Here is a 13,003-nt window from a genome sequence, read left to right on the forward strand (position 1 = left end):
TGCAGAAATGTGGTCGGAGGGGGGGGGGGCGGGGTTCTTATTCATGTTTTTCACATTGCAATTTAAAATCAATGAATATCAACGGTGAGGGTTATTCTTTAATATTTCATTCAGTTTAAATTTGTTTTGTTTTTACTTTCTACAGTTTCATACTACATGTTGCAGTAATGCTGGCAGAAAATTACACTTTGTTGTTAATAAATGTACTCATCACATACTGTTGATGGTATAGTTGAAAAAAAAAATATTTGAAAATATTTTTTTCGCCGATTATAAATAATCGGCGTTGTTTCCGATCGGTGTGCATTCCTACTTACTGTAACCAGGACAAATATGTTACGATATCCATTATTTGTCGATACATTATTTTTGCTCGGTTGCAATAAGATGTAAATACCAAAATATTTGTTGTCGTCGTGTGCCAGCTAGGCTGGCAATTTAGGGTGCGCTGCTTCACTTTTCCAACTGTACCGTAATTTAGTGTGATGTTCGACTTCTACAGTACACACATGCCATAAGGACCCATTTATAGGGTAGGCAACCAGTCACAGCATAACAACACATTCACACAAAGGAAGGACAGGAGAGAGGAAGTACGTCCATGCCCGAGCCGAGATTCGAACCCGGACCTTACTGTCACAGTCAGACATCTCTGACCACTAGACAAGACAGGCGGCGATCATCAAATATATAACTTTTAAATGAAATAATAAAATAAATCGAGTGTTAAACGTAGAATGGCTTTGAGATTTTCAAACGAGATTAAAATTTTAAGGCGAAGTTTTTTTTGTGGATTTAATGTTTATGTCTTGATATAGTGCAATATAAAATTACTCTAATTTTCCCAACTCTTTTGCTATAGGTTTGGTGTCCCCAAACTTTGGGGCTCTGGGCTTGTGTCCCATTTACCCATGCCTTAATCTAGTCCTGCCTCAAACCTTAATCACAAACTTGAGGCTAATTTCAGGAGATTTTTGAAAGTATTATTTTCGTTTACTTGAACTTTCCGCCTTATTTTCTTTTCTTTTTTTTTCACTATTTTGTATTCGTTAATTTTTTGATCACTTCTCATTTAGACCTTTTGAGCAACAGACAAGGAAAAATCCTATAATTTATATCTTTCTGAGCATTTTAGATTATCCATTACAGAAGAGGTATGGGATGAGTCGTTGAAGTGGGGGGGGGGGGGGGGGGGAGCTATTACTAACACTCTGAGGTTCACTTCAACTCTTGGTGGCTCGTGTTCAGCATTGTATTGTCATGTGTCGTGGTTCATTTTATCTGTCGAAATTGAACTGGTAATTATTTTAATTTAAAGTCTCAAAATAGAGTGTAATGCTTCAAAAGAAGATTTCTGAATTTATAGATTCGTTAGCTGTTAATACTATTACAGTGACAGAAATATTCATATCCATTCAGTGACACTGCGAAGAGGGTGGGGGGTGAAAACACTCCCCAGAGCTATTGGTTTTAACATAAATGCAAATTCTGATACAGTAGTTTATGCACATGAAAGGGATGTTTTGATCAAAAACCCCCTTCAGAAAGTATTTTTGATCAAAAAACCCCCTCCAGAAGGTGTTTTTCATTCAAAAAACCAACTCTAGGAGGTATTTCTGGCTTCGCAAGTGTATCCATTTAATTTGAATGTAGGGCAAAGTGAAAATGTGGGGTAAAGTGAAATGGTGAAATATTCACTCTGCTTTTAGCGCCGCCTATCAAGTAATATTTTAACTATGTAACAAACACATGTAGTCTATTCCAGTCAAGAAAATATTAGCTCTAAAAATTAAAGAATGTGATAATGCAAGCAATTTTCAGAGATTGATACTTATATTGTAATATTTTGTTGTTTGTCAAAAATTATTTTTATTATTATTAAATAATTAAGTTCTTGCTTTTAACATTTTCAATATTAATTGAGATCTAGTAATACTCAACAAAGTATTTATTTGTTTAATATTAAGCTTAATTGTATTGTGTGCATTGTAAGTGCTTTGTACAATTAGGCAAGTTCATGCGGGGCAAAGTGGGTGGGGCAAAGTGAAAAATAGTTCATTTTTATTAACTTATTAAATCTTTTATCAAATCACTAACGTATTCATTTGGTAATTAGTTCATTCACATTACTTCATTTACTAATTCCATTATTTTATTCATTCACTTAATATTTTTTAACTTATTTTTTTCTCATTAATTAATTAATTATTTTTTTCATTTCCTTTTCATTTATTCATTCGATCCTTTATTTACGCATTTATTTGATCAAAAATATCGTTAATAGTCTAAAAAAAAGTATTTCATTAGAATAAATATTTTTATTTTTCACTTTGCTCCATGGGAAAAAGAAGTGACAAATTTCCGCCGTTTTTTAGAGGTGCAAATTAACTGACAAACATAAAAAATAATGTTTCAATGTAAGTTTTATTATAAAATATATTGTTCTTTCTTTATGTACCGTAAATTACAGAGCAAATTTCCAACTAATTCATTTTGAAAAAAGTAAGTTAACTAATTAACTTTGCCCCTCACTCTCCTACATAGAATGAATTTTATTGCAAGCTTTCAATGAAGAATTAAAGTATTTCCCTTCTTCAAGTCATTACAATTATATTTTCCTGTTTTTGTCCGAAAAAAAAAAATCATCTCCAATTTTCAACTTTTTTTTTTTGATGAAATGAGATGTTTAATAATGCTATAGAAGTGATGTAATCTTAAGTCGACCGCCATATTCTCTGGTAAAAAAAGCCCTATAAGTCAGATGAGGGGGTCCTCCGTGACTCTGTAGTAGAAGCTTCGTTTTCTAAGCCGGAGGTCGTGGGTTCGATTCCCACCGGTGCTTTAGGTGTTATTTCCTTCTCTTGTGGTGTAAATCTTTCCTCTGTGTGTCCGGAGGCAAGGCGCTTGGCAAACAATCCTCTATGTATGTGAAGCTGTATAGCTTCTAAATAAATAGATAAATGGTCAGATGAGTATTGAATAATTTAGTTTTTGTCTCTCCTGTAAAATTTGCTTTGATGGAGATGACTGGTTTTTGAACTCATCGATTCAATTGTACTCATTAGCCGCGTTCACAACACACTTTTCTACCTCGTAAATAACCGCTCTGGTTCCGAAAAAAAAAAAAAAGGTTGAAAAATTCCCCGTTTACATGTAAAAAGAGGTTTTCCATTGTACTAGATAAAGCGGTTTTTACCCAGCATCCTTAGCGGCTATACCCAGCAAGTAGACGAACTTGTTTCGCTTAATGCATTCTGGCTAAAAACTCCACTTTTACTCCAGAAGGAAGCAGGAGGAGAAAAAATTCCACATATACCCCGCAAATAACCGGAATTTGGTGAAACGCAGGTTTTTGTCCAGGGTCGAAAGTGCCCATGGAAACGCGCCTATTAGGGTCGTTTCCATGGACACTTTGGACCCCGGAAAAAAACCTGCTTTTCACCGCATTCCGGTTATTATCGGGTTTTATCTGGAATCTTTGTACTCCTGCTAGCTTCTGGAGTGAAAGCGGTGTTTCTACCCGGAATGCATTACGCGAAACAAGTTCGTCTACTAGCCACTAAGGATGCTGGGTAAAAATTGCTTTCTCTGGTATAATGGGAGAACCTCTTTTTACATGGAAACGGGGAATTTTTCAATCCGGTTTTTCGCGAAGCCAGAGCGGGAATTTACCGGGTCGAAAAGTAAGTTGTGAACGCGGCTATTGAGAAGGAAAAAGATAGAGAGAGTGAAACCTTTAATTCTTGAAGCAGGGATCCCAAGTCACGTGATATATTTGAAAGTCAAGGATTGGAAAAGAAATCAGGTTTCGTGTACTAGTTTTACGTAAAATGTGTCCCTCATTCATTGAATTTGAACCATGCGACTAGAGATCTTTGCCTCAGCATTTCCTAAGCCAATGATTGGGTGTGCTCCCTCCAGTTACTAATTCCTGCTCTAAGATTGTACTGCAGACTTGGAATAAACTAATTTCTCTGAATGGCAAAAGATCGCGGAAAATTATTTGAAAAACCTGTATAAACCATGTCGAACGGGATTTATGAACGGATACACAAAAAATAGGCATAGTTTCTTATTGAATCGTGATTTTTGGTTCAGTGGACCTATATTTTTGAAATAGCTATTTCTAAATTTTTGTATTTCTTTTAAACTACTATACTTTGTGGACTACTGTTGCATTATCTTTTTCATTAATGAACAGATATAGTTAATAAAATACTTTGCAACTACTTAAAAAAAGTTTTTTGTTAAACTCATTAAAAAAATTATCATTTTAAAACTTACTAAAAAAAGGATTTTCAAACATTTATTATGTTTTTATTGGTAGACTTATCATTTTGAAATGCATTGTGTGACTGTGTACTAGTTCTTTTTGTGGAGTGACAAATCTGGTTCAACAACTAATCACTCTTATTCGATAGGAATTGCAATGAAAACCTATCGCACAATGGTGAGGAAAGTGACATAACTCAAAATTTTTGAATTTTTTTTGCGCGTAATTCAATATTTGAGACTAAAACTTTTTTAACTGCTTTTCAGTAAAACTTTGATTTTCTCAAATTCTGTTCTTTTGAGTTGTGTCACTTCTCACTTTCCTTGATTGGGGGAAAGGGGGAGGGGGACGATATGTAATGTAAACATTTTCTGTATGTTTGGAGGAGGGGGGAGAGAAAAAACTGGTACCTATAAACTACTATTCCAATTTTGGAAATAATACTGGTCACATCAGTGAGTTTTGTGTCAATACCCATAGAATTTTTTGAAAAAATTCCCCAAGCAAAAAGTGGGAGGCCTCGAAATGAGATTGAGCTTCTCCTAACTTCAGAGGTTAATTTGCCCCTGCTACTGCCAAAGACTTGAAGATCTTTGCTACAGCCTCTACACTTGTGACATTGGGCAACGCATAGCAATCCTATTGCTTAACTTGAAAGGTAGGGTGTGGAGCGGAAGGGGAAAACTGCTAATGTATATCAAAGCAAAAAAAAAAAAAAAAAAATGATTTAAAATGATGCTGTCATTTTGCGAAGCGTGTATTTTATATTTCAACACATTATCGTGCATTACTGCTTGGAAATAGTGATGCACAGACATTTTTCTTTCACTGACAAGGTCAGAAATACTATCTGCTAGCATACTTTTGTCGGGATATGCTTTATTTTTTTTTACACATTTTCTATCTTTACTCCAACAGCGGGCTTGTCATTCTCTTAAAAAGAACACGTTTCAAAAGATTTAGCATCACGCTTTCGATAGCGCTTGTAAAATGGAATCGAAAAAGAAGCGAACTTTCCTCAGAAACAGGTTTTGCTATCTCTGCCAGGTCAAAGCTTTTTGCTGCTATCATTCCAACCGATACGGCCTCATGCTCAGCTTAAAAGCATTTTACGCTCGTTTTGCTTTTGCAGGGGATAAAAAAAAAAGGTTGAGTGATTTTTATTTCTATTTTTTATTATTATGACTATTATTATCAGGACCGGATCAAGCAAAAATGACGCCCATGTTCTAGTGAAAAATGGTGCCCCCCCCACCCCCCGTGGAAGAAAGAACGTACATTTTCATAGCTGTGTTCTAGCAAGGGGCAAGGGCGATTCTGGAACTGATATCTGCCGGGGGTTAAGTTTTGAAAATACAGTAAAACCTGTAAAGTTGACTACCCTTGTAAGCTGACCACATGTTTAAGTTGACCACTAAAGTAGTACACCGCAAGTGGTCAACTCACACAGGTTTCACTGTATGATGAATAATAAATTATTTTGCTCGTAATTTTGAGAGGGTTGCGTTTCTAGCCTATGCACTAATGTTAATAAAAGAGCACTTTAATTAAAAATAAACATTAAAACAATCAAATCAAAAAAACCCTTTTTTTTAATACATTTTCTACACATTAAAAAAAAAAAAAACTTTTGTTTAGTTTGTTTTGTACTTCAGTTTGTAAGAAAATCCATGTCTTAGAATGAGACATTCAAAGGAATCAAATTTCCTCGTAAGCTTTAATGCTGACATTTTTTTAAATTGTTTAAATTTGACCAAAACTTTGTTCTGAGAATAAGCTGTCCTGACCAAGAGTTTGCACACGATTTCACTTGACTGAACATGTATTACTATTTCCTCTAAAGTTAATGGGGAGACGGGTAACTCTAACTTTCGAACTTTTCATTTTTCAATATATAATTAAATAATTAATTCATTATCGATTTATAGGGGAAAGTCGGGGAATGCCATTCACTTAAGAGAAAACATGAATTATATAAGCGAGTTGTTGGAAGGGTTACGTTTTTGCTGATTTTTGTATTAGTAACTAGAAAGAAGTATTTGCCTGAGTTTCTTCTTTTGAATGAAAACTACAGAAAATTATAAATGCCAAAAAAGTGTAAAATGTTTTCATGAACCCTTTTTCTTGCTATCAAAGTCAGGGCCCGATTAAGATATCGGGAGGCTGTGATAAATTGAGCCATGATCTTGATGGTGTTGACTTCTTTTTGGAGATTTCAGTGAAAATTGGATGCGTTATTGGCATGAATATAAGTTGAAACGCTTTCGCAAAATTACTACAAAAGTGGCACAACTTGACTTTGTGCCAATTTCCTTTGGCTATTACCTAAAATAAAAATAAGCATTTTCAAGGTCATGGCACAACTTATCACAGTCACACTATACTGCTTTACGTCAGTACATTTTTGCCGGAAATCGTATTAAATGGATTTTAAATCAATATTTATTGTTTTTTTCCCTTCAAACTGTTGATGTTGGTTTACCACTATTGTCATCGGGGGAGAGCTGCAAGCCTGTTCTTACTTCTGAAATGGCATGATTTTTTTTTCTTTCTAATGGGGCTGCGGTAGAGGCATTGCCTTTTGTAGACCTGGTGCGATCCCCCGGCATAGCATTCACTCTTTCACGCAACACCTCTATCGGTGCGATGCCATTACGACGAGAATTTTGACACCCAGTTTCCACAATAGATGGAGGCACCAGGGCTCTATTCGATGCGAAACTGCACTAGGAATTTAATTTTGCCACGAAATACTCCATGCTAAAAGAGTACTCGAGGGAATTTTATATGCTGCATAATCATACGACATGGACGCTGTCGATTTTCTGCATCTTGAAAAATCCACCTACTGGAGCCAGGTTCAATTCTGCGTCTTTGGGCATGAAAGGCCAGCGTCTTAACCCCTATACCGCTATGTCGGATCGAATTTCCTTTTCCTTAAAAATATGTACCTAAAGTTGTGGAATAATGTTAACATATTTTTAAAGAAGGAATAGAGAAAAATGTCTTTACTCATTGAAAATGATCGACTTGATTGCCATTCGAAGGGATGTAGTAATAAGGCATGGTACGTGTACAATCTCTCGGGGTGCCCCAGTGAGAAGTCACGAGAGGTCACTGTGACCTCTCAAAAATTTCTTTTTCCAGCACGACAATTCTGAAAATTTTGGGCAATGTTGCAATATTGTAATTAATTGATTTTTTAAAAATATGTTTATTAATACTTTTAATGATACCAATTGTTTCTTCTTGTAAGATGGAGGCATGCGCAAGCTCATATTTTTTCATTCAGTAAAATTCAGAGTTTCATTCGGTAAAGTGAGAACTTTCCCCTCCTAAAAATTTCAGTTCAGGGTACCCCTGACGATCTCAACTGTGTGTCACGTAAAACTGCTTCATTTTTTCTAATAATGAACGCGAGTATGAACGGTATTCGGTTCTTAGATCCGTTAGACATCGAGATTTTATTTATACCTTAAAATTTTTGTCTGGTTTTGTACTTAATCGAAGAGCTTCAACCCATTGCAATCATGTGACTAGATTTAAATCCGATTCTATTGAGTTAAGAAGTCTGTGCAGAGAAAAAAAAACTTCTTAATAGGGCAGGCAGCAGTTCCGAAACTATTTAGTGTTAAAGCTGTTGTGTAACAGCTAAACAAAGTAGTGCTATAGTTGCGTGTTAGGTATGTTGTGTACTGAGGTTCCTAAAGATTTCTCTCTATTTTATGCATTTTATGACTTTTTTGCAATCTAGATGTTAGGATCTCTTCCTTTCACTAAGGTGAGTGGGGACCAGTTTTCAACATGGACAACAACTTCTCCCGTGCCATGTCGTCATTTTGAACGTGAAGTAGGAGAGGAATGATACGCTTGGCTTATTTTAAAATATTTTTTTGACGTTTACGAAAATTGTTTGTCATGTTTTCTTATTAAGATATTTTTTATTTATGCTAAATTCTAGTTGAAATTGAAAAACTAGTCCAGTTTTTCTGAATGTTTACGATTGTATCAAACCTCTCCATTGCACGGGGAGGATTAATATTCTTGCAAGGAAAAAGTAAAAAAGAAGTTTAAAAAACTTAAATCCGGCTACGGCAAAAATACTAAAGGTAAGAAGCAAAGTAGGTACTGCTTGATATCATCGTCTTATTGAGTAAAACAAGCGATTTGATATGTTAGATATTAGGACTCGACCGATGCATCGGCACCGATGGTTCAAAAATTGAGCCATCGGTATCGGCGGCCAATGCTAACTTGGAAAAAACATCGGCCCATCGGCCTTGAAAAATATCTAAATGACAATGTATCGCCGATGTTTTATTTTTCTATTTTTCACTGCATAATTAAAAGTAAGTACAACATAGGGCCTGAAATCGGACAGCCACGGAACCAACACCAGTTTTGGGCTTCGGAAATATGCGGAGTTTCGGATCACTACCGAAATTTTCGCAACATTGCAGACACTTATCAAACACTCACTTTAATGGTAGTTTTAAGAATTTTCTGCTCTTAAATTTAAATAATTTGTATTAGTATGTTAGTAGAGAGATTTAAAGCAAAAAAAAAAAAAAAAAAGCCTCAAATTTGGGGGATCAACCAATGTCGCGGTACAAAATTTACGAACTTTTTTCTTCCCGAACAAAAATCAAAAACCTCGACATTTCACTGATTTTAGCTTACAATTTTAACTTAACACTAAACAAATAAATACTGGTATATTCTTTCATATATTCTGGCCCTTGATTGATTATTAAACTGCAGGAAAAGCTCAATCATAAGAATAGGGCGGGAATAGCCGATTTCAGGATCTGTATGGTGATTAAAATCCATAAAAAGTCATTATATTCTTCTTTCTCGCTTTTAAGGCGTAAAAAGTCTCGTTTTTTCACTGAAATCCTTATTTATAATTTTATAGCTCGTCGCCTTAGAAAAATGGTTGCATACTGCAAATTTTACTTCGCGGTAGTATTTTAAAATCTTTTTAGGAATGGAAAATGAAAAAAAATTATATTTTCTTAAATTCTACATTCAATTCCCCCCCTCCAATTATATTGCCATGAACTAATTAAGAAAATCATTTCTTCACAGCTATTAAAGTGAGTGATTAAAAAAGGTGAAGTCAAGAAATTTAATTTAGGGAATCCTAATATCGTAAAATGTTTAAAAATATTTTAATGCTTTCATTATTTCAAGCCAAATTATATCTTTCAGATAACTCTCACTCATTTAACCAAAAAATAATTTTCCTTTATTAATGATGTTTAACATCATTTAGCGTACTCAGCAAGTATATTCACGTTCCGTATACTGCTAAAAAAGCTCTGCACTTTTAGTTACAACTGTTGTGTTATTGTGGTTTATACAGAACTGGTTTCTGTGCTGTAATGAATATTAGTTATAGAGATTTTCAAAAGTGAAAGTTTTATTTGAACTTTTGATTTATTACTATTATTATAATTTAATTTCCAGTTTGTCTTTAAAACACGATTGCAAACCCTCTTTGGAAGCGTTTGGGGAAGGGATAGAATTTAGGCACTCTTCTGCGGTAATTTTTCGTAAGAAAATTCCAAATGTGCAACTTTAGGCGATATTTGATGATATTAGGGGGAAGGGGGTTAGGGACCGTTCAACAGAAATTTAAAAAAAAATTGAAGTCCAAAAAAGAAGGTAAAGAAGACCTTCAGTGGTGTTGATGGCGGGAGAGGTTCAGGAGGTACCCCTCCCCCGAAAGTCCTCCGAAGTTGAAGTTTTAAAAATTTGATTGTAGGCTTTGGTAAAAAAAAGCAGACGGGTGGGGTTCAGGGACACGCCCGGAGCAATTTTCGGAAATTGAAGTTCTAAAAACGCAGTTTTAGAGGATCTTCGATGATATTATTAGGGCTCTCCCTCCATATTAAACTCGAATGTTCAATATGAAGTAGCAATCTTTCAAAATAGAAGCTTCAAAACTCAATTTTAGTCGGTATCCAGAGATGTATTGAACTCATAAAATAATTTTAGAAGAACTTTAATGATGTTGCAAGGGGGACTTTGAGGACGCTCCCCAGATTTTTTTTTTTATTTTTTAGTTGAAAACTTATAAACGCGATTGTAATCTATCCTTTGGTAGGCGTTAGGGGAAAAGGAATCTACGGACTCTCATGCGCCAGTTTTTAGAAACTGAGTTCTAAAAACGCAACTTTAGACGATTTTCGGATGTGTTGCATTCAGAGGTCTACATGGGGATTTGTCCTGGAATTTCTCCTAAATTGTAGTTTTGAAAACGCGATTTCAGGCCATCGATGGTAACTTCAGAGGAAGGGGTGGGGCTAAATTACTCAACCGCAACAATTATTAAAAACTGAAGTTCCAAAAATGTAATTTCAGGCCACGATTAGAGCTACGAAGGAAAGGATTGAAGAACCGCTCTCTGGTCCCTCCTCGGCTGTGGCTCTATTTATATTTATTTTCAATAAAAATTTTGTGGGAAAACTTCCTAAAGTTTTTCTTTTCCAAAAACATTTAAAAGTTTCGTTTTTCGATTGTAGTATTTAAGATTTCCATCCTTATATTTTTATTTATTGAAATACAATAAATCTCTAGTTAAAATTTTGTTTTACTTTCATTTTTACCTCTGTTTTTAACTACTAGTGTAATGATGTGACTCTTCATTACAATACTTTAAATCCCTCTTTTTCTCTTTTATCTTTTCTTCTGTTAGAAAAATATTTCTGCGCCCCATGTATTTTTTTCTACTTTTCTGTGATTTTTGACATAACATTCATTTTTTTTAAAATGATTTGCCATCAATTTTTACGAGTACAACGTGTTGAATACTTTTTGTCCTTTAAAAAATGTTTGAAACCTGTATTTCGGTCTTCCTTAGTTAGGTTTTTCCATCGGTATCGGCTATTTCAAACTGAAAACAATCGACCATTGGCCGTCTTTGAACCATCGGCCAATAATCGGCATCGTCCCATCAGCCAAAAATTGCCATCGGTTGAACCTTATTAGATATTTCTATGTAGTTAGCTCTATCGAAATCCTTTGTCACTTTTACTTTAATGACATTATAATTCAATTCAAATGCCGTAGTCGTAAGTTGATTTAAAAAAAAAAAAAAAAAAAAAAAAAAAACTGTAATTGACAACGAACCTATTGATATGAAAGTGTCTTACTTGGTACAAAAAATTTTAACTTGCAGAACATTTCTTTTGATTGTTTTTTTGTTTGTTCACACCACTTATGTTTTAGATAGAATTCAACCAGCTCGATAATCTAAATTATTCCAACTTTATTTGTAAAATATCAATACAGTATTATGACACATGCCTCTGGCACTGAATGATTTATATCATACAAAGTTTACTTCAGTTATAAATTAAAATACAATTCATATATCAGTCACAAAGATACTGACACATCTGTATAGAACAGTGATAAATGCACAGAACTAATAATAAATAACATTTTGTAGACAAGTGTATAACTACTGCTACAGAAAACAACACAGTAAATACAGTTCTAGATTAGTATATCTCCATTTTGCTAATGCTGTTCACCAGGCGTGGAATTAAATGTCCAGAATGCTTGCCTTTAGGCCGCTTGCTTTCATCAACCTTCATTTGATCTAAAGCTAAGATGCGTTCTCTCTTCGACTCTAGTATTTCAATCCATCTTTCTGAAATAGATAATTTTAAATGAATATTATCGTTAATCTAAAAACGCTTATCTGAGGAAATGTTACTTAAACACCAACAATGAGGTGGTTCAAAAATACATGTAAAAAAAAAAGTTTTTCCTAGATACCGGGACACCCCTCGAAATTTTTAGACTTGTAGATAGCAATATACTGGAAGAATTTCAGCTTACCATTTCAACTGAAAGAGGGTGCTCAACCCCTCCCCCAAACTTCTACAGTATGGGGGGGGGGGCTAAAAATACATTGGAATGAAAAAGCAATGCTACATATTATAGTATACACGAGTATTATGCATATACATTGCAGTAAAATAATTATTCATAAAAAAACAGCTGGGGAAATTAAATGTTTCTAAATTTGTGACACTTTTTATGGTACGGCTAATGTTAAATTGGGGGGGGGGGGGGTCATTGAACACCGTCTTAAAATTTGAGTAAGAAGCTAAGAATTTACAGCATAATACTATTAGTAAGTCTAAAAAAATTAGAGGGTGTCCTGAACTCAAGCTGAAAAAAATATTTTTTAAACCACCCTAACCTATAACCTATACATGTAGCCAACAAATGATGTTGTGCAGTAGCACCAGCTTTAACTATGTTTTCATTATTTATATAGTTGTCTTCTAACGATTATTCAACGGCAGATTCGAACCTCCGTCAGAGATCCAAATCACTATAATCGAACCCTTCTTCGACGAATCAGAAAGCTTTATTCGTCGGTTCGGGTGTCTGATGGAGGGAGGTTCGATTCAGCTGGTGAATATGGCCGTAAAAACCGCTGCTAATGAATACTTTTCTCTAAAAATTGATTCTCATGATTGTACATTTACTTAAAACGAAATTTAAGAGTGAATATTACTAAACAATTTGAAAAAATAAGTAATTGGTAGCAGAGATAAACTTGTTCTGTATGCATTGTTTTCATTTTATTATTGAAAATAATAATATTATTTTCGATATGCTTTAGTGTAAAATAAATGGCGTCTGCAATTTTAAAAGCTCATTCTATTGGTATTTATTGGAACTAACTTTTTTAAACTCTGAAAAAAT

General features: G+C 34.4%; 1 protein-coding gene across 1 annotated transcript in view; it reads right to left on the reverse strand.

Annotated features, from left to right (window-relative positions):
- Positions 1 to 11,781: 11,781 nt before the first annotated feature.
- The window catches only part of LOC129231717 (alpha-tocopherol transfer protein-like), a 44,050-nt gene continuing 42,828 nt past the window's right edge, over positions 11,782 to 13,003 (reverse strand). The window contains exon 9 of the mRNA XM_054866080.1: positions 11,782 to 11,933. Within this exon, the coding sequence (XP_054722055.1) occupies positions 11,782 to 11,933 (152 nt within the window). The remainder of the gene's footprint in view (positions 11,934 to 13,003) is intronic.

The sequence above is a fragment of the Uloborus diversus genome, chromosome 10, assembly GCF_026930045.1.
Source record: "Uloborus diversus isolate 005 chromosome 10, Udiv.v.3.1, whole genome shotgun sequence".
Lineage (NCBI taxonomy): Eukaryota > Metazoa > Arthropoda > Arachnida > Araneae > Uloboridae > Uloborus > Uloborus diversus.